The sequence below is a fragment of the Trifolium pratense genome, linkage group LG6 (assembly GCF_020283565.1).
Source record: "Trifolium pratense cultivar HEN17-A07 linkage group LG6, ARS_RC_1.1, whole genome shotgun sequence".
Classification (NCBI taxonomy): domain Eukaryota; kingdom Viridiplantae; phylum Streptophyta; class Magnoliopsida; order Fabales; family Fabaceae; genus Trifolium; species Trifolium pratense.
The window spans coordinates 28,736,938-28,759,563 of NC_060064.1; the positions used below are offsets into that span (position 1 = coordinate 28,736,938).

Sequence of the window (22,626 nt, forward strand, 5' to 3'; positions counted from 1 at the left end):
TTTCATTCATATGCAGAAATAGTACAAAAGGCTTGTTCAGCTTGCACATAGGCATTACCAAACCCAGTTTTGGTTCCAAGCACAAGGTAAGCTAGGCTTGGGTGAGAAAAGATACAAGGTTCAAATAAGAGTACATAATAACCCAACCCCAAAATGATGCAGCAAATAATAAATTCAAAACCGACAACCATAAAACTCCAATAAAGCATGTTGATACACCAAACTGACTCCAGGCAAAAATTTACTATTGCAGCAAGAGTACCGAATTCGTAGTTCTTCTATCAAACCCTGCCATTGCTACCCAACCTGCCTCACAACAACTGGCAACTGTGGGAAGCAAACATCTTGGAAGCCTGGAAGACTCCACTCTTCAAATGTTTATTACAATTGTGGTGATACAAGACTCTCATGGTAAATATGTCCACTAAACACAGTACTATAACAAATCAAGGGACAATCCAAGTTACCATTATTTAAGTTATACAGGAGAAATTCGGTATCCGCTCCCAACAAAATAATACCATTTTCAAAAATGAACAAGGGTTCAACATTATCAAAAGGGTATACACAACGACGTATTTGCGCACAAGGGATCCTCATCAATCTAGTCCACGACTCAACAACTCCATATTTTTTCATCAACCAAAAATCCAAATGAGTTTTGAAGTTGAAACACACACAAAGACAATTACTCAAAACACCAAGCCTAGGAAGGCAAACAGAAACTAACATATGTTCGGGCAATAAAACTTCATTATAAGTCTCCTTCTCAAGATCAAAAGAAACAATCACAGTTTTAAAACTAACATCTTTTTTAATTATCCAATTTAAATTGCCACTCACAAATTTTCCATTGCAAGCTTGCACATAGGCATTACCAAACCCAGTACAAGGGAAATTCTGAATAGTTTTCCAAGAATTTCCACCAAAAGTATAAATTTTTGTGACATTTTTCTCACTAGAATAAGTACCCTTACCAGACAAAACTACTAGCGCCTTATACTTATCATTAACACGATCATAGCCAAATCCATGATATGAGATCCACCTATGTTTAAGAAAAGAATCAAGTGCTGGAGATTTTTCGGATTCTAAACTAATAGAAGGGTTCCACAATTTAACATAATCTTCAAATATATCAAACAGACACAACAACCCATTGCATGAACCAAAAATAGCGAACCTGTATCCTATGCTGAATTCAACAGGTTTAGTATATTCTGGTGGATTTTCGAGCAATTTTTTAACAGGAAAAGATACGAGTTTTTTTGAACTACAACTACCAGTAATATAAGAAGAGAAAAATCGTTGAACAGTTATGGTTGGATTCATGGTTATGCTTTGAAGGTGAGATTTTGCGAATTTGGGGTTGGAAATTAGGGTGTTCCATGATTTACTCACGCACTTCAGTTGTAGAAGGATTCTCACTGGAAGCAGCAAGAGGATTTGAAAGATGAGTTCGTCCGGCAAGAACGGTAATGGTTTCCGGTGATTCTCGGCGGTGTCGTTTTGGTGTTTTCCGATCATAACCTTGTCAGACATTTTTGTACGGGGTTGAAAAGTTTGTTTTGGTGATCTTAACTATTTGGGGACTTCTTAACTAAGATACAGTTTGCTGCTCCTCCTGTGCTACAATGAGCTCAGTAAAGTCTGCTATTTAGTACAAGAAAGAGAAGAATTATAAAGTATGGACTTAGAAATATAATTGGACCAAAAATAAATAAATAAATAAAAGAAATACTATAATTGGAGGGATGCTAAATTTTAGGAAAACAAAACCCACCGAAATGCAAGAAACAATGTAAAACAATGTAAAACGGTGATCATATATAATATTTTGAAAAATAAACTGTTTATCAAAATCATATCGTGTGGATATTTTTGTATAAGATTCTTTAATTCAGATGGTGGTCATGATTAGAATTAAGGGCTAGTTTGGCCTAACTTTTTTTAAAGTTTATACAAACAACTTATATAATATAAATTAGGTTTTATGCTATTTTATAAGTTCACACTAGTGAAAACTGTAATTTTATAAGCTATTTTATCATAAACTACTTTAACAAACTTATAATAATATATAAAAATTGCATAAGCTGTTTGCATAAGCTCTAAAAATGAGCTAAAAAAGTCAGGCCAAACAGACCCTAAGTACGGGTTCCAAGGAATTATTATTCTCTCTGTTCCTTTTTATTTGTCGTTTTAGAAAAAGAAAAAAATTGTTTCAAATTGTTTGTATTTTTGATAATTTAAGGTTATATTTTATCTATTATACCCTCATATAAATTCCAAATATTTAGGAGTAGTTTTTCAAACCGTGAAAGATTTAATATATATTTGAAAAACTAAAGTTTTTTTTTTGTACACAACATATTAATTTATTTTTTGTACATAATATATTAAATTTATTGAAAAGATAAAATGTGTGCAAAAAAATAAAAGGAATTTATCGGTGAATTAAAATAAGGGTATAATAGGAAGATAAGATGCAAAAATGCATTTTCTTAATTTATTGTCTTTTTTTTTTTTCTAAAACGACAAAGAAAAATGAACTATTAAACACATAATTAGTCTTTCACTAAATAAACCATATATCAGAGCAAAAGTGGATTCTAAACAATACATATCAGAGCAAAATTTTTACGATTAAATTAGTTTTTTATTTGTTACGGATTATTTTTTATATATCCAACAATCAATCCAATAAATAAGTGAGATAAGAAGTTTTTTTTTTTTGGGATACGAAGATTTTTTTTTAAATCTTTTTTTTAGAAGACTTTTTTATTCTTTTTTTTAAAATACGCATTGACTAATTAAAATTTGAATATCGATTGCGGGGTTATCCACATTTTCATATTTCATATTTTTTCACAGGAATCACTTATTCAAAATTTTATTTAGCACGATGAAAAGTGATCTCCCATGATAAAAAGTGCAAGTAGAAGATAGTAACTAGACACTTACCCGTGCGATGCACGGGTTTTATGCGTTGATTTATACTATAACGTCAAAAAATTATTTGTATAAGTAGTAAATTTAGTATAATGATCAAAGTATGTTAATATTCATTTGAATGATCAAAGTATGTTAATAATCATTTTGTATAAGTATGTTAATATGCACGGGTTTTATGCGTTGATTTATACTTTATGTGGTACAATGATCAAAGTATGTTAATATTCATTTGAAAAATAGTATAAAATTTACCGCTGTTTTTTATTGATAGAGTCCCTAGAGAGTCCTAGGAGATAGAGATGTGTGTGTGTGTGTGAGAGAGAGAGAGAGGGAGGGAGAGAGGGAGACAAAATCTCTTAGTTTTGTTGAACGGAGAACAAGGAACGGGGTAGTACTTCCCACCCCACTATGTAACATCCTTAAATATATATCGTATTTTCATACACAAATAAATTAAATAAAATAAATCTCATAAATAATTGAAAGAAAAATATATACAACATTCAAAATAATATAAAATGAAAAAATAAAATAGACAGCCTTCAAAAGAAAAAACATAAGAAAATAAATATTATTAAAAAAATAAAATTTATCTTGTGGGAGAAATATAGAAAGAGAGAGAGAATCTCTAACCGGTCTAGAATGAGAAATATATAACACTTTCTACCACACTATTAAAAATGATCATTGACTAATTAAATTTTCATTTGAGAGTCGAGTTTATAATTATTTTATATTTATAGGGTCACTATATAGTCCAAGGGATGAAGATAATAGAAATAATCTATCATCTAATAGTGTAAAACGGGAAGCAAAATAATAGTTTTCATATCGCTCTATCATGTAACATCGTTAAAACAATATCTTGCAAAACCTATCTTAATTTTATCGTATAATTTTAAACTAAATTACTCAAATAATATATCAAAATAAATACATAAATAATATTAAAAAGGAAAATAATCTCGTGCATGGCATGGACTAACATACTAGTTTTTTTTTTAAAGCAACTAATATACTATTTATTATAATTAAGATAAAGTTTACTTTTTATTTCATTAAACATATATTACAGACCAAGTACATCAACCATTCCGTGAACTAAAAAACAAACTTTTTCTTATAATAAAACTAATCTCTTTTTCTAATGATCTAAGATTGTTATAATTGATGGACAGTGTGAAAACTCGTTACACCAAACGGTTACCATTAATGTCTACCTATAACTATTCCGTGTCAATGTCTATGCTTAATAATTAATAGAGAATAACTGTTTCATTCATGATTGAGAGCAAAACAACAACAAAAAATAAACTTTACTTGATTGAGAAGCAATTTCTCGACAGTCTTGCGAACTTTAGCTTTAGCAATAATCTTTTTTATTCTCTCTATAGTATGATAAGTTCATTTACTTTATATCATTCTTGATCACTTCTAAATATGATAATATTTTGATTATTTAAGGATAGAAGAACTTTGTATACCTCAAAACCAACATATGCAAAAGGAAAGGAACCAGAAAATGAAAAAGGCTATGTTGTCGCGATGTCGGAAAGTTATCCAGAGTTAGAAACAAGATATAAAAATGACTTTCGCACTGGAACTATGAGACATATGTATATCTATTTGGCAGACCAATTACCATAAAATACATATTGATCTAATTTGGTGTAGAAAATCTATATTTTATATGTCACCAAATGATTAAAATATTGAAATAAACAAGTTAAACTTAAAATAGACACTAAGACTTTTTTTTAATCCAAAAGTATTAATAATAGAGATAGAGTAATAGAGATAGAGTGATAAAATTATATTAGTGTAACATTTGAGTGATGTTACCAAACATAATTTTTTTTTTTGTGTAAAAAAAAAACAATCATAAACGTTATAAAATTCACCGTTGAGTTGAAATGTTATATTATATAGATCATTCATGTTCAATTTTAAAGAAATCTAAAAAAAGCATTCATTGTTCTTTGTTCATACATTTTTATTCAAAAACGTTAATTTTAACGAATCTCAAAAACATCCGGTTATATCATCACTCCCATTAGGAAATTCCTCGTGTCTTGTTTTGAAATGTGGGTATTGTTGGACAAGTGAAAGCATCCCCTAACATATATGTCAACTCAACCAAATCACTTATCATATACTGAAAGTTTTATATTTCTTCAAACTTAAGTAACATTTGTTTTTATATTTGTTTTTGTTTTACAATGGAACAAAAGAACCTACGACCTCTATCATCCATTAGACCAAACTCAATGACTTAATTAATTAACTAAACAAAAAATTCTAATTATAGTAGCGAGAGGAAATCAAATTAATCTCAATTAAAAAATGGGTCATGTTAAACGGTACACCCGGTGCACTTATTAAGTATACCCAAAATAAAAATAAAACATAAAGTTAATGTTGATAAAAACAACTTTTCACACTTTCAATGCCTTAAATGCACGAGTTTCTGTACTTTTCCTTAAAAAATTAGTCTAAACCAAGAGCCAAATATATGTATCTAATCTCAATTAGGATATTTTATAAAGAATAAATCAATCATTTTAGAACCAAGGTCTCCCAAAGACCTTGTGTAATGAAATTTGCTTTTTTATTTCTTTTTTCCATCTTTATTAGGTTAGTTTAAGACCGGCCTGTTTTCCTTTTTTTTTTATAAATGTTTTCCTTTAAAAAAAAATGAATTTACTGTTATATCAATAATATAATATATTAATTAATGTTGTTTTTACCTATTCCTTTTCGATAAATAATTTGTATGAAAAATTAGGGTGACGAAGTGCTCCAATACATTATAGGGTAGATGATAGGGCTTTAAAAAATGCTTTTTTACCATTAGATCAAATCTCTAATTTTGACTTATTTTTTTACTCCAAAAGTATGAATAATAGAGATAGAGATATATAACATCAGATTATATCGATGTAACATGATTTAAATGGTGAGGGTACTGTCAAAATAATATGTAATATACTAATAATTTGTTATTAAAAAAAAATAAAATTCAATCCTTTTTCCTTAGTATGAAAAACAACTTTTTTTTTTTTTGAAATTAAGACAACTTTCATTCAACTAGAAGGTGATGAAACACCATATAAATTACACACAGCTGCAGCAAGGGAATTTGGAACTACTCCCATCCACGTTTTAGTACCAACTACATTAGAGAATTTTGCTAAACCATGAGATCTTGGTAAAATATTTCAAATAAACAATGAAAATTAATTGATGAAAGAATCAAAGACAAAACAAGTCGAGCCTCAGAGATCTTGGTGGATAAGAATCATCAACTGGGTTGATCCCATCAAGAGTAGCAAATATTTTCTTACATCACTGGCTCAAAACATAATCAAATTTTCCACACATAAAAATCTAATCTAATTAAAACTAAAAAAAGTCACAATTACAAAATCAAAAGTTTGTGATTGATGTAGTCAGAAGTAGCTGATTATAATATCATATATTTATAATATCAATTGTATCCGTCAAATTCTTCATCATTCCACATCATACATGACTAAAACATGTACTAATTCTCAAATAAAAAAAAATGATGTACTAAATTAAATAAATTGTATCTATTTTGCCTAATGATAGATTCATTGAAATACCAAATTGATTATCAAAGAATTGAAATATTAGGCTTAGATAAATTATTTGAAAATAAAAACAAAACAAAATAAATAAAAATTGAAAGAACAGAGAAAATTGGAATAAAAGGACTCAGAGAGTTGCTTAATGTGCTCAAAGATGAATCAATTGATTCATCTCATACAAGAGGTGTCAGAATAAAGCATTATTCATCTTCGTCCTTGTTTAAACAAAAAAACAATTAACAAAAATTGAAGGATTTTGGAAAAACAAAAAGAAAAAAAATTGTTGATCCAGTAACAAAGATGATGCGGCTACATCTGCGAAATTGAGATTTGAATTCAGCGAGGTTTTAGGGTTTGAAAAAGTTAACAGAGGTTTGTGGTTTTTATAGGTTTTTGGTTAGGGTTGGTGTTTGAAAAAATCACGTTATATGATTGGGCTTTTATGGGTTGAGTTTTATTGTTGAGTGTTTGTTAATCACACCTAATTCCCATTATTATCACCCCCAGAATTTTTATAAATTACTCTCACAAGCATGACATAAAACATAAATTGATCAAGACAAAATGATGGATGAGCCAAGTTAGCAGCACTCTCAAAGGCTTATGTGTTTTGTTCATTGGTTCAACCACGCAACCATATGCGTTCATCGCTTTATGAACTTCACCTCTAAATTTGAAAATAAAGACAACATATTTTTAATTTTACAAATTAAAGAAACTAAATCCTGAGACATTGGTATATAGGCAATCAGTAACATCTACTATGCTCTTTGAGTCGGTCTCAAATATGACATTTACGAAGCCTCTTTGCACAACTTCCTTCATAGCTTCCATCATGGCTATTGCTTCACCTTCAATGATTGAATACCTTCCTTGTAGCCATGAAGTAACCGCCGATACAAATTGACCCCTTAGTCTCTGATGCACCATCCTATACTTGTTTTACCAATCTCATTGTGAAATCCCGCGTCAACATTGCATTTGTACCAAATATCTTAGAATGAATCAAACTTACTTTAGTATTATGACGGTTCTTGCCAAAGTAACATCTACCTTAATTTTTCATTTGAAATTGAGTTAGTATAGAGAATGTAGTTCTCATATTACTATCATCTTAAAATTTCATTTTGGTGAACAAAACATATCTATTGATTTAATCGATGGACGACAATACTCAACACATACCATACCACTCTTCACTCATGATCAGGCCTGATTCCAATTCCCTCCCGATCACAATTCTGTCCTATTTTTTATCTTATTGTGGGAGCATGAAGATATTTATTAGGTTTTGAAATTGCTTTCATTATTGTCATGTAGTACTATACAAATGATGTGGACATGTGAGATTATTTAAGCATTTAAAATAGTAATCTCCATAACGTACGGTTTAGAAAAGCAGGTAAAAATCTGTCAAAAAAAGACACCCCTGACGTTGACTGCAATCTCTTCTTCCTTCTCTTCCTCAAAACTTCTTCTAGATTCTCTCAACAATACACACACTACCCTTTTTCTCACCTCACATGCTTCACTTCCTCCATTAACAACCATAACCATAACCATCAAAATTCACCATGCTTTCTCTCCAATTCACCATCCACCATCTTCCTCCACCTCAATTCCTCACCACCACCACCAACATTTCTTCCTTCTCTCCCATCTCACTCTCCTTCTTCAACAACCACCACCTTCTTCGCTACAATGTCAAAACCCTAAAAAACCACAGAATTCTAGCAATGTCTACTAATAATAAGTCTACATTCAAAATGAATCTCAACGAGTATCTCGTCACTCTCGAAAAACCACTCGGAATTCGATTCGCTCTTACATCCGATGGAAAAATTATTATCCACTCTCTCGCTAAAGGCGTAAGTAAATTAAAGTAAAGTAATCTCATTGCATGAAGTGATTAATCAATTAATTAACTAGTTTCTTTCTATTTTTTATTATTATTATTTTTCTTGTTTGTTTTGATTTGTGTTGTTATTGTAGGGTAATGCTGAAAAGTCTAGGATAATTATGGTGGGTGATACTTTGAAGAAAGCTGGTGATTCGTCGCGGAATAGTCTTGTTGAGATTAAAGATGTTGGAGATACACAGTATGCATTCTCATTTTTATTTTTTGCTTTAGGATATGTTTGGAATTTGGATGCTGGGTTTCTATTTTGGGTTAAATTTTTAATTTTAGTCTCTTTAAATAAATTATGGACTAAAAAAATATAATTTTGTATAGTAGAGACTAGAGATACGAAAAACAAAATTTGATCATTCGACAAAACTCAAGTTCGATCCCTGGGTGGAACAATTTCTTGGCGAGGTTTTTTAAGTTGAGATGATTACAGGGGTTAAAAACATATTTAACCGGTTAATTGTTTGTTGCTGAATCATTAAATTAAATGTATTTATGATAATAATTAGCTGGCTACTCAACTTGGGAGATGTCGAAGCAATGGAATTAATTCGTGACAACTAGGTTGCGCTACTTATCACTTCCAATTCAGTCTTTCAGGAAAGAATTAAGCACATAGAGATTCAATGCCACTTTGTGAGAGATTAGATTCATTTAGGAAAAATCATGACTGATTCTGTTGGTTTGTTGACTAAGTCTCTTAGAGGACCTTGGGTCGAATCTATTTGTAACGAGTTTGGTGTATCTTACATGTATGCTCCAGCTTGAAAAGTAGTGTTAGAATTAGTTGCATGTTAATATCTCTCTTAGTTGTATAGAATAAAAATGGGGGAGAGATTGCTCAATCCCAAACTTGAGCATTTAATTGTAAATACATTAGAAGTACAGAAAGGTATGTGCTGCTTTAGACACACAAATTACAAACATAATAACTACCATAACTGGATCTTCGTATCATAGCTGTGGAGAAGGAGTCCCAGTATGCATCAAGGTTCTCTTGAGTCTTGACACCAAGACTGAAACCAACATTATAGACTCTTCATGCTCATGAATGCCATTGCAGCTTATTAGACGGGTGAATTTCTTGCTCCTAAAAGAACCTTTCAATTCTAGCAATCCACCTAACAAGGTCTAATTCTATAAAATCCGAAAGTTCCACTTTCTTGTCCCATATGTCCTTCATCTCCGGTAACACTGGCTTTCCCTCTAATATCTGGATGGGAAGGTCAAACCAATTATTAGAGACCATAAATAGCAGTAACAATTAATGGAAGAAAAGTAATCCAGTAATGAAAATAAAAGGTGTACTATTCGTGAAATAAGAGATTACTGAGGAATTCACATTTCTACTGCTCAAAGCTAATCTCCTTCAAAGAACAAATGGTCTCTCTCTACCCAATTAACCCAGAGATTCTTTTTTTTTGAACAAGCTAACCCAGAGATTCTTATATTTTCCTGTGATTGTGTGCTCTGGGGTTTTGGTTTGCAACTGATTTTATATCTTTTTGTTGCACTACAAATAGGCCCTTTGTTCTAAGATACCGTAGAAAGTTGCAAAGTTCCTATTTTGTCATCATCTCATAATCTTTTCTGTTCATCAGTGTTTTGTTTTCATTTTTCAGTCTTTTGGTTTCCTCAGGAAGGTGCTAAAGGAGCAAACAAGTTCTTTTAGCTTGGTTCTTGAGAGGCCTGCATCTACATTTCCCATTCAACTACTGCATAATAAGATGAATGATCTTGAAATAGTGTATAATAGAGGCCGAGTTCCTTTTGTCACATGGAACAAGACACTATTAGCATCAAATTTACAACCATCTAGTGAGAGCGGTGGGAGTTCTGGATTTTCGACGTTCAACTCAAAGTTTCTTAACTCAAATGGAAGCAAGTTATTGGGCAATCAAAATCAACATGCCATCACCCATGGTGAAAGAAATTCATTTACTGAACAAACGATACAACTTGCTTGTGTTTTCTCTGAAGAAGCATGTGGAGATGGAGATTGGGCTCACGGAAGTTTTCCACTTGAAGAATATATTAAGGCTCTAGATCGTTCCAAGGATGAGATGTACTATAATCACTCTCTTGGTATGCGTTATAGTAAGGTACGCAGTATATTGTATTTTATAATGTGATACACTTGATTTGTTTGTTACTTTCTTTATGATATTTTTTGTTTATTATAATATTTCTGCAATTTTAATAGAATATTTCTATCTTGTAAATTCTTAGATTACCGAGCAAATATATGTGGGATCTTGTATACAAACAGAGGAAGATGTGGAAACCTTGTCAAAAGTTGAGGTAATGATGCTGACTTCATTCCAAGCAAACCAAGTTGCAGTTTTATGCATTGACAGTGACTGTTGCAAATGAATAACTTAATACTCGCTTCAGTTACAAAACTTGAATGTATCATTAGACAAACATATTTTTGTTTCTTCTCTGTAGTTGAATCAATGATACTGTAGCCACTAATTGCTATTTAGTTTATTTCAGCTGTGCACCAGGGAAATAACTCTAATTAACACCTATGCATTACATTGTTGAAATACACTGAGCATTTAACCAAGGTGTTTTTGAGTCAAAGGTGTCATGCTGTAACATGGAAATTTTTTATTCTGGAAATGTGTCGCGTCTCTTAGTGGTTAGTGAGCAGATATTTGTATAGCTAAGGGAACAGTGTTAGCACTTAAAACATCTATTTCTTTTGTCCCTAAATTCCCACAAAATTGGTCTTTTCTTCTTGACTACTGTAGATTTTATCATGTTTTTATTTCTTTATAAAGCGTTTTAAGAACCACATCTTTCTGTCATTATAATTGGATTCTGTCACTATAATTGGAAATTTATGGAACAGGGAGTTACTGCTGTTCTGAACTTCCAAAGTGGAACTGAAGCTGAAAATTGGGGAATCAATGTAAAATCGATCAATGATGCTTGTCAAAGGAATAATATTCTCATCATCAACTACCCTATACGGTAATCTAGGGTCCGAACCCTGTCAGTTTTTCTGATCTATTTTTTTTTTCTCCTGAAGAATTCATATAAGATATTTTGTCTACTTTTGCTATACTTTCATCTGATATTTTTGTCTGAATTTTCAACCTTTTCTATTATATTAACGATAATCTGATAAGTGTCAAGATTCACTTTATGATATAAATTTCCAAGTGCTGAATATGATTTTGATATGATTCAACTCTTTTTTTTGTTGGTCTTTTGAAATACTAATTCTAAATTGAAGGGAATAACAAATATCGTCTAGTCTTGTAGAACTTGGCATCAGAACTTCTGACTATCCTCTGCTTTTCTTCCTCTGAAACTTTGTTTTCTTCTTTGATTTCAGTTTTCCTTTTATTTTTCAGGGATGGAGATTCTTATGACATGAGAAAAAAACTCCCATTTTGTGTTGGGCTTTTATTACGGTTGCTAAGAAAGAATCTCCGTGTTTTTGTTACTTGCACTTCTGGATTTGATAGGTCTCCTGCTTGTGTGATTGCATATCTACATTGGATGACAGACGTTTCCCTTCATGCAGCTTATACTTGGGTCACTGGGATGCACACGTGCAGGCCTGACAGGTTATTCTTGCTAAACTGTAAACACTTCTGTATTACATGTTTACTGAAAGTTAAATTGTTACTTCGCCACGTTGTTTGAAAATATAGGATCTGTATAAGTTCTTTTTCTTTCGAGGTGAGTGGTGATAAGTTACAACGAGTTCTGTCTCAGCCTTACAAATTTCAATGGAGGATGATTGATTACCAGCTGATTTTTTTGAAACAAATCCATTATTTTTATTTTTGTATATGTTTTCTTCTATTCTTATTTCCTAATGGTCTCTTTCTTGTAGTCATTTTCAATTCACAATTACTTCCACACTTTTTTTTTACCAAAGTACTTTCACACATTAAAATCAAAGAGTTCAATAGTTAGCAACAATAAAAGCTTTCAAATGGAAATAAAATGAAAAAGTGAAGGTATTTTGCCTTTTTAATTGGGACTTGGTTATTATGGGGTGTCCAAGTCCCACATCGAGCAGGTATGGGATGCTTGGCCGGTGGAGTACTTAATTGACTTGGATCCTTTAAGGGAGGTTCTCCAAATGTTTGGATACTTGTCCATTTGTATCGAAGGTAGTGTAGAAAAATATTTCTGAATATTATTTTGTTTACATTGAGAGTACAAGCACAAATTTCAATATATTGACAAACTCTAATTAATGGACCTAATACAAAAAAAATCCAATAATTACATATTTACTACGTAGTTACAACACTCCCCCTCAAGTTAGTAAATGGATATCTACCATTCCCAATTTGCAAGTTAGTTGGCTGTATTGTTCTGTTAGCAAGCCTTTTGTTAACACATCTGCAATTGATGCACTCACAGCAGGTAGGCTGTTGTTTCTTGTTATCAATCCGCATTCAATTTTTTCTTGACGAATTGCCAATCTATCTCAAAGTGTTTTATCTTGCCAAACTGAAAAGGATTGAGCAATACTTAGAGCTGATCTATCGTCACAGTAACTTCACAGGTCCTTCATACTTTTAACTTAAAGTCATCAAGAACAACTTTCACCCATAATAGCTACAACATTCTCTGTGCCTTAACCATAAATTCTACTTCAGTACTTGATCAAACCAATACACTTATCTTCTTACTCCTCGAAGTAACTAGGTTTTCACACAAGAAAGTGCAATAGCCTGAAGTGAATCTTCTATCAGTCATTGAGCCTGTATAATCTGCATCAATATAGGTCTCTATAATCAATCTTTCACCTCTTTTGAACAAGAGTACTCTTCGTAAAGGGGCTTTGAGATACTGTAATACCCAATGTAGTCAGGTTCGAGATCCTACGTAGGATCGGTAGGCTGGTTGAGAATCGTAAGATCGGGATCGTAGCTCGATTCGTAAGATCCTACTTAAGGGTAAAATTGTAACTTCACATATATACATATACACATAAACACAAAAAAAAATATAATACACGAACAAAATAAACTTAATTAATTAATATCATTCCAAATGTTCATAAGTTCATAACAAAGGGTTAGAAGAAGCAATGGTAGGGTTAAAAAAAAACAAAATGAAAACAGAGGGTTGAAACTTGAGAGTGAAAGAGATGAGTTCAGAAGGTTTCAGTGAGGACAGAGGTTTGAGTGAAAGAGATGGTTGAAAGTGAGAGAGGAGTGAACGAAAGTGAGAAATGAGCGAGAACAAACATACACTAACCGTCGGCGAGGTTCACGACGGTGCCGTCTAGAGTTCAGGTCAAAAAACCCACTAGGATCGTAAGAACCTATGACCCGGTGCGAGAACCTGACTACAGACAGGTAAAAAAAGGAACCTACATGGGTTCTAAGCTCGTTTGGCCTTCACGAGCTCATAGGATCGTAAGAACCTAAGACCCGGTGCGAGAACCTGACTACATTGGTAATACCTGTTCTATGGCATGCAAGTGCGTCCTCCTTGGATCATGCACAAGGTTACTCACAACACTGTCTGCATATCTTAAGTTTGGTCTATTGTATGCCCAGTAAATCAACTTGCTCACTAATCTCTGATATTGACCCTTGTGAACCTTGACACTCCTCTTCTGTGCTCATTCTATGATTTTCCTCATTGGGAGTACCTGCAAATTTACATCCATGTTTTCTTGTTTCTTGCAAAAGATCAAACAGATACTTCCATTAAGAAATGAAAATCCCTTGTTTTGAGTATGTCAATTTACATCCATGTTTTCTTGTTCTTCCTCTCAAACCTTGCTGATAATTCTTCCTTGAGCAACTGTCCCTCAACCAGATCTTCTGTAATAATGTCATGATAAAACAAAAGTACAATCAGTTTTCCTCCAAGTGAAAGTTTGAAGAAAAATGTTTGATCTTCTTGGCTTTGCTTTGTATCCCAAGACACACCATTTGTATAAATCATCGGGAAATCTCCGTTTACACCTCCTCTAAGTCTCCATGCAAGAAAACATTTTTGACATCGAACTGGTATAGTTCTCATACATAGTGGGCTACAAGAGAGAGTACAAGATGAACAATGTTCATCTTTTCCATTGGGGAAAATAGGTTTGAGTGTATCCTTTTGTCATTAGTTTTGCCCTGTATCGATCATGAGTGTCATCTAATTTGTGCTTAACTGTATAGATCCACATGATTAACAATTTTCTTGCCTCATGATCTCTCAAAAATCTCCCAAGTTTCATCATTTTCAAGTGCTTTCAGCTCCTCATCCATAACTGGGACCAAACTTTCATCCTTTAGTGCCTCTTGACAGATGTCGGATTTCTCAAAGAATCAGCAACTGTAATAAAACTCTGGTGCTGCAAGGGAAAACGTTTAGAAGAGACAAATTGAGAAATAGGGTACTTGGCACAAGACCTTTTGTCTTTTCTCAAAGCTATTGGTAAGTCATAAGGATTAAGGTCAAAAGCGTTAGAAATTATTTTCAGCAGTTACCTCTGGCTTGGGCGATTGAAGTTGTTTATGGACCAAAGGTTTTGAAGCTTTATAGAAATGAATTTCTCACTGCCTTTATATTCATTTTGCTGAATATCCTGTGCTTCTTTTGCCTTATTAACACCTACAATTCTTGAATAAATGCCTTTGATCAATCCTAGTTGAATGTAGAGAAGGGAAGTTGCATCTTTCTTTACAATTTCTTTATATTGCTTCAAATGGTTCCCTTGCAAAGCCACTGGTTGTGGCTCTATATCCTTTTTCTACAAGGTCCCAAAGATCTCGGGAAATGAAGAAAGTCTTCAGTTGATCACTCCAATATTCATAGTTTTCACCATAGAAAATGGGAAGTTGGCTTGGGGAATATTGAAAGAGAGTAGTTATATTTGAAGGAGAGGCCATAAGGTTCTAAACAAAAGTGGATCTATAAACTGGCTCTAGATACCACTGATAGAAAGGGTAAGGAGAGGAAAATATGTAGAATTCTTCATATTGCATGTTATATTTTTCATTTCATACATAATCTATTATAGGACTCTCAAGAAACTTCAAGAAATGTAACATACTGAAACAATAAGCGCAGTATCCTATTTAAAGAAGTACTTCTAATTAGTTTTGTACCTTATTTCTAGGAGCTAGTCTTGTATTGTAAACATCCACTATGACAGTAGAAATTCCAGAATTAACGTTTCAACTCGTACAAAAACCACAGTAATATGATAACCCACACAACTCAAACAGAAATTATTATGCCATCTAATGTATTGTTCCTGTCTTTCCTTTGTTTCCTCCTTTCATATCTATTTTGGGGTCATCTTTCCATTCTTAATTTTTTATTCACTTAAAAAAGCATTTCATAGAGAATTAACTGCAGGCCGGCAATTGCATGGGCGACATGGGATCTTATAGCTATGGTTGAAAGGGGCGAACATGATGGTCCTCCTACACATGCTGTAACATTTGTATGGAATGGTCATGAGGTAAGAAACCAGATAGTTCCGTTGCAGTTTCTGGCATTTTTTTAAAAAATTCTTAAAGAGGATTAGATGGCAGTCCAAAATTCTTAAAACATTTCTTGTATTGTTTCAGGGAGAGGATGTAAATTTGGTTGGAGACTTTACTGGAAATTGGAAAGAACCAGTTAAGGCAAAGCATCGGGGTGGATCAAGACATGAAGTAGAAGTTAAACTTCCACAAGGAAAGTAAGCGTGCTACTTTTACATAATTCTTTATATGGACTCGAAGTCTATTATTTTTCCATCTCAGGCCTCAGCGTGAAGACATAATCTGTTGTGCCAATTTCTTATACTAAACACACTCATTTATTTGATTTATTTTTCCTTTCTTACTTGTGTCAGAAGCATACAATTGACTCTCTTAGAAAAACCCAACACAGTAACTTTATTTCTTTGTCGTGTAAGATTTTTGTTTCACATGAATGTGATATCGCCCTTTGCCTTCAGGTATTACTACAAGTTCATTGTTAATGGACAATGGAAGCATTCAACATCTTCACCAGCTGAAAGGGATGATAGCGGAAATGTTAACAATATAATCATGATTGGTGAAACTGCCAGCGTTCGGCCTTCTGTTCAGCACCAGCAAAGAGTATGTTCAATATTAAGCCATTATTTGCATTTTCTATATATAGTTCAATATTTGCATTTTCTTCATTAAGCCATTATTCTTTTGCATTATTTTGAGGACGGCAACCTTGCTAATCTAAATGAATTCTCGTTTTCAATTTGATTTTTTCTTGTGTTTGTTGTCTGCATCTGCATCTGCTTATTCCTGCTAATGCCAATTCTCTTTATTGTTTGATTTTTGTTCTAGGATGCCAACGTTGTAAAGGTGATCGAAAGACCTTTGAATGAAAAAGAGCGGTTTATGTTGGCGAAAGCTGCTCGTTGTATTGCTTTCTCCATCTGTCCTGTCAGATTAGCTCCTAAATAGTTGCACATAATATAATGTACAGTATTGGTGTTGTCATACTTAAAAACATTTTAAATGTGTGATGAGTCATCCGTTTGATCCAATCCGTTCCATTTTTCTTAAACAGGTATTTTTTATTCTATCTGTCAATGCGCACATTTTCCCTTCTCCCTTCTCCCCACGATTCGGTCAGTCCGTTACAGATTGGATCCGTCCACTAACGGATCAGGTCCCTTATTTTGGTTCTCATGGCTCCTCTATAAATAGAGAAGTTCACTTCTCAGAAACCTCACTCCAGGAATTCCGAAAATAAATCTGAATTCTCTTTTCTCTATGTAGAAAATAATAAGTAAGCTTAGAATCTCCTAGAAATAACAAACTAGGAAACTAAATATTTTCCAACACCCCCCCTCAAGTTGGTGCATAGATATCTATCATGCCCAACTTGCCGATCAAATGCTCAAAGGTGGGTCTTGCTAAGCTTTTGGTCAAGATATCTGCAGTTTGCTGACTCGAAGTTACAAAAGGTAGACATATGATTCCGGCATCTAACTTCTCTTTTATGAAATGTCGATCGATCTCAATATGCTTGGTTCTGTCATGTTGAACTGGGTTATGAGCTATGCTAATAGCGGCTTTACTGTCAGAGTATAATTTCAATGGAAGCTCAATTTTCATCTTAAGCTCTTCTAGGACTCTGTGGATCCATAATCCTTCACAAATACCTTGAGCCATAGCTCTAAACTCAGCTTCTGCACTACTTCTTGCTACAACTCCTTGTTTCTTGCTCCTCCATGTCACAAGATTACCCCAAACATAGGTACAATATCCGGAGGTTGATCTTCTGTCAGTGACTGAACCTGCCCAATCAGCATTGGTAAAGATAGACACATTTCTTTCATTAGTCTTCTTAAAAAATAATCCCTTTCCAGGATTTGCTTTCAAATATCGCAGTATCCTATAGACTGCCTCAAGATGTTCCTCAAAAGGAGAATGCATAAACTGACTTACTACACTAACCGAGAAAGCAATGTCAGGTCTAGTGTGTGACAAATAAATCAGTTTCCCAACCAATCTCTGGTACCTTCCAGTATCAACAGGAACACTACCTTCTTCCCAAAGTTTTGCATTAGGATCCATGGGAGTATCTGCTGGTCGACATCCACTCATTCATGTTTCTTTCAATAAATCTAGAATGTATTTTTGCTGGGAAACTACAATACCATCTTTTGATCGAGCAACCTCCATACCAAGAAAATATCTCATGGATCCCAAGTCCTTGATTTCAAAGTCTAATGCTAATTTCTCCTTTACTCTTGCCATTTCAACTATATCATCTCCAGTAAGGACGATATCATCAACATAAACAATTAGGACAGCAATTTTTCCATCTTGGGAGAACTTTGTGAACAAGGTGTGGTCAGCTTGTACTTGAATGTATCCTTGTTTCTTCATGGAATAAGTGAACTTTTCAAACCAAGCTCTAGGAGACTGCTTTAATCCATACAAAGACTTATTTAGCTTGCATACATTTGATCCAAACTTGTCTTCAAAGCCAGGAGGAATGTCCATATATACTTCTTCTTCTAAATCACCATTGAGAAAAGCATTCTTAACATCCAACTGATGTAGGGGCCAATCTAAGTTAGCAGCAAGAGACAAGAGAATTCTGACAGTGTTCAATTTTGCAACAGGAGCAAAAGTCTCTGAGTAGTCTATACCATAGGTTTGAGTAAAACCCTTAGCCACCAATCGAGCCTTGTACCTTTCGATTGACCCATCTGAATTATACTTCACAGTAAACACCCATTTGCATCCAACCGTCTTCTTGCCATCCGGTAGTGTCATAACACTCCAGGTTTTGTTCTTTTCAAGAGCTTTCATCTCCTCAAGTACAGCTTCCCTCCACTTTGGAACTTCTAGAGCAACTTGTACATTTTTTGGAATCTCTACACTAGACAATTTTGAGGTAAAGGCAGAAAAAGATGAAGACAAATTTGAATATGATATAAAATTGGACAATGTGTATTTAGTGCAAGATCTAACAGGTTTTCTAACAGCCACAGGATCATCGATATCAGGATACAAAATACGACTCTCAGAAACAGAGATAGACTTACCTTTTCTTTTTTTAGGAAGTTGATCATCCCCCAGTTCAGATTCATGACAGTGTTGAGATGTGGACTCATCACTTTCTTTGTGATTCTTTCTCACAAAAACCTTTCCTTTCCAAGTCTTGTTTCCTGCTTCAAACCTATTATCTTTATATGACTCATTATTTTGTGGCATTTCAATTAGATCATCATTATCATTGTTTTCAAGATTCTCATTGTTTTCTTCATGAGAAAATGTAGGCTCGGATTCACCAAGCTCACTACTCATAACAGGAGTAGGATTAGATAAAAAATCATGGCCATTTTTCGTTGGTGCAGAAGTATAAGTCTTAGAACTTTGTGATACCGGCAAAGATAAATTATTAAAAAAACTCATGTCCTCAGTTTGAAACGAGTTAAAAAAACTCATGTCCTCAATTTGAGACGAATCTTCATTTAAATTTCCCCCCTGAAGATGCGTGTCAAAAAAAGGTTTGTTTTCAAAGAATGTAACATCCATGGTGACAAACATTTTCTGGTTTTTTGGATCAAAACATTTATATCCCTTCTGGGTTGGAGAATACCCAACAAAAACACATTTTATAGCACGCGGTTCGAGTTTGCTAATATTCTTATGTTCATGAACAAATGCAGTGCAACCAAAGATTTTTAAGGTCAAATCGTTTGAAACACGATCATTAGGAAAACATTCTTTGAAAATATGAATTGGAGTTTTAAAATTAAGAACTTTGGAGGGCACTCTGTTAATTAAGTATGCAGCAGTTAAAACTGCTTCACCCCACAAATAATTTGGTACTTTACTTGCGAAAAGTAAAGCTCTAGCCACCTCCAACAAGTGCCTATTTTTTCTTTCTGCAACTCCATTTTGTTGGGGAGTGTTAGGACATGAACTTTGATGCACAATTCCATTTTCACGAAAAAAATCACTCAACATTGTGTTAAAATATTCTTTGCCGTTATCACTTCTAAATACTTGAATATTTGTTTGAAATTGATTTTGCACCATTTTAACAAAATCTTTTACGGCCTGACAAACGTCAGATTTCCCTTTTAACAAGTACACCCAACTAACTCTTGAGTGATCATCTATAAATGTGATAAACCATTTTTTATGAGAAAGTGTACTCGTTCGGTTAGGGCCCCAAACATCACTTTGAATAACAGAAAAAGGTTTTGATGGTTTGTAGGGCTGTAATGGAAAATGAGAACGATGATGTTTTGCAAATTCACATGCTTCACATTTAAACAAAGATAAATCCTTATTACGAAATAACTCAGGAAATAAGTGTTTTAAATAAGGAAAACTAGGATGACCTAATCGTGAATGCCATAACATAACATCATCATTATTATTATTCAAAACTAAAAAAGATTCAAAGCATGAACTTATTGGTTTGGAAGGTAGTTGTGATTCAGGTTCAATGTCGAAGTAGTAGAGTCCTCCACTCTCCTTAGCACTACCAATCATCTTCCCCGAGTTCAAATCCTGAAAAACACAATGAGTACGGAAAAAATTAGTTTGACAATTTCTATCTTGGGCTAATTTACTGACAGACATGAGACTACAAGATAGATTTGGGACATGAAGAACATCTTTAAGGGTTAGACTTGGAGACAACACAACCGAACCTTTACCCGCAATGGCTGAAAAGGATCCATCCGCAATTTTTATTTTATGGTTACCTGCACATGGACTATAAGAAGAAAACAGAGTAGAATCACCAGTCATGTGATCACTTGCACCCGAATCTACTATCCAAGCACGACTGGGACTGACACTAAAAAGGGCAGAAGTACCTTTGGGGGCAACAGAGCCAGAAAGAGTGTTAGATTCAAGAATTTTGTACAGTCTGTCTAGTTGTTCCATCGTGAATGAAAGCTGAATTGAAGAAGACTGATGCTCTTGATCAGAATTACTGACTTGGAATGTATGACCCTCACCTCCACCTTTGTTCTTCTGATTTGAAGGTCGCGGAAGACCATGTAATTTCCAACATTGAAAAATAGTATGTCCCAAACGATGACAATATTTGCATTCACGACGGTATTTGAAAGTGGATGATCGTCGTCGAGAATAAAAAAACGTCATAATTAATAATCTTAGCCAAGGAGTACCGGAAGCAGCAAAGAAAAGTAACGCCGGTGAACAGTACTCGTGAACAGTACGTATGAACAGTGCCTCCGATGAACAGTATTTTGAATGAACAGTGACGCGTGAACAGTGCCGCACACAAAATCAGTCGTCGTGGTCAGATTGTAAACACGACGGCGGCTAGGGTTTTGCGGAAGCGAGACCCCCAAAATCGGGAGCTCTGATACCATGTAGAAAATAATAAGTAAATACTGTTGTGTATTATTCCTCAGCTCAAGGCTGGTTTAAATAGGAAGAGTACAAACATAAAAGGAAATAATAGATAAGCTTAGAATCTCCTAGAAATAACAAACTAGGAAACTAAATATTTTCCAACACTCTACATCTCAATTTTTTTTTTTGTTTCAGAAATTCAAGTGGTATCGTCGTACCATAATTAATTGATATCATAGTATCAATATAGGTGGTATCGTAGTACCGTTATTCAATGCGTATTTCTTTCCTGATTTTTACGGTGCAGTAGCAAATCGGTACAGTTGAACTGAGCTGTTTTATTTTGGGCAATGCCACGAAACGTCTTAAAGAGAGCGACCTAGTCTGCGACTCGGCTCAGTAATTTCTTCAATGACAAAATTTACGAAAATTATTTTCAAATATAAAAAACAAGATCTTGAAAGTCAGAAAGAAGATACAGAACAAAGACAAGCAGATGTTAGAATAGAGAAGAAATGTGTGGTTGTGGCGCACATGAGTATACTAAATTGTTAATCTTAATCTTATTTTAGATTTTTGTAAAATTTAATATAATTTGATATTCAAGATTAACAGTTTACGCGTAGCCATAGGCAAACCTTCATGATCGATAGCCTTTTATGTATGTATGAAAACGGCCCTTGTGCTCGAGAGGCGGATCCAAAGACAGTCGCTTACCTAGGAGCATACTTCGGTGTATTTTTTTTTTTATTGAATATCATTAATCTTGATATGTCTAAATAGGGAATGGATTCTCTCCAGCGGGTTTTCCACTGGATTCCCTCATGTGGGATCTCAACCATTAAGTTTCATCTCTCTCTTCAACTTGTTTTTTTTTTTCAAATTTTTTGAATGGTTGTGATGTCACTGGATGATCAGTGACCGTAGACAATCCAATCCATTCATGTCTCAATAACATATCGAACGACAAGACCCAAAACTAACTATATTAATTTGGGAAAAGTTAACATGTGCCTTAAGACACTTGTTAGTACCATATGTAGTAATTTTGTATTGAAAATTGTACATTTTATTTCTTTAGAAGTCAAAATTTGTTTTATTCAAGAAGTAATTTCTTTTTTTTTGGTAGAAAAGAAGTAATTACTATTTGTAGTATCTTAGTATATACCTTAAGGACATATGATAGAATCATGATAGAATGACTCTAGTAATTTTTATATAAATAAGATGAGGGACCAAAATTTCATAAAAAGTTAAATTGAGACTAAAAACATTAGTATTTAGAAGGGACTAAAATTTCATTTTTCTTTTTAAAAAATAAATGGATCAAATG

General features: G+C 33.5%; 2 protein-coding genes and 3 non-coding genes across 5 annotated transcripts; 1 reads left to right on the forward strand and 4 right to left on the reverse strand.

The window, feature by feature from the left end:
• Window positions 1-381: 381 nt before the first annotated feature.
• LOC123892058 (F-box/kelch-repeat protein At3g23880-like) lies at window positions 382-1,542 on the reverse strand. Its single transcript, XM_045941906.1, has one exon. The coding sequence runs from the start codon at window positions 1,540-1,542 to the stop codon at window positions 382-384; it is 1,161 nt and encodes a 386-aa protein (XP_045797862.1).
• Window positions 1,543-6,226: 4,684 nt separating this feature from the next.
• LOC123893312 lies at window positions 6,227-6,309 on the reverse strand. The gene has a single exon (XR_006803420.1). It is a non-coding gene; the product is annotated as a small nucleolar RNA SNORD24 (small nucleolar RNA).
• A 90-nt stretch (window positions 6,310-6,399) lies between these two features.
• On the reverse strand, window positions 6,400-6,477 carry LOC123893325. The gene has a single exon (XR_006803431.1). It is a non-coding gene; the product is annotated as a small nucleolar RNA R12 (small nucleolar RNA).
• Window positions 6,478-6,690: 213 nt separating this feature from the next.
• Window positions 6,691-6,781, reverse strand: LOC123893335. Its single transcript, XR_006803441.1, has one exon. It is a non-coding gene; the product is annotated as a small nucleolar RNA snoR1 (small nucleolar RNA).
• A 1,160-nt stretch (window positions 6,782-7,941) lies between these two features.
• On the forward strand, window positions 7,942-16,978 carry LOC123889725 (phosphoglucan phosphatase LSF1, chloroplastic). Its single transcript, XM_045939191.1, has 10 exons — window positions 7,942-8,434; window positions 8,559-8,665; window positions 10,115-10,577; window positions 10,705-10,776; window positions 11,333-11,454; window positions 11,841-12,056; window positions 15,817-15,922; window positions 16,032-16,144; window positions 16,406-16,550; window positions 16,776-16,978. Exons 1-10 carry the CDS (start codon window positions 8,141-8,143, stop codon window positions 16,893-16,895), a joined length of 1,758 nt encoding a protein of 585 aa, XP_045795147.1. The 5' UTR covers window positions 7,942-8,140; the 3' UTR covers window positions 16,896-16,978.
• Window positions 16,979-22,626: the final 5,648 nt, after the last annotated feature.

Excerpts from the sequence above, each read along its gene's own strand:
- LOC123892058 (XM_045941906.1), bottom strand. The coding sequence starts at position 1,542 with ATGTCTGACAAGGTTATGATCGGAAAACACCAAAACGACACCGCCGAG.
- LOC123889725 (XM_045939191.1), top strand. The coding sequence starts at position 8,141 with ATGCTTTCTCTCCAATTCACCATCCACCATCTTCCTCCACCTCAATTC. Across the intron at positions 15,923-16,031 it reads TTGTATGGAATGGTCATGAG|GGAGAGGATGTAAATTTGGT; the intron begins GTAAGAAACCAG and ends GTATTGTTTCAG. Across the intron at positions 16,145-16,405 it reads GTTAAACTTCCACAAGGAAA|GTATTACTACAAGTTCATTG; the intron begins GTAAGCGTGCTA and ends CTTTGCCTTCAG.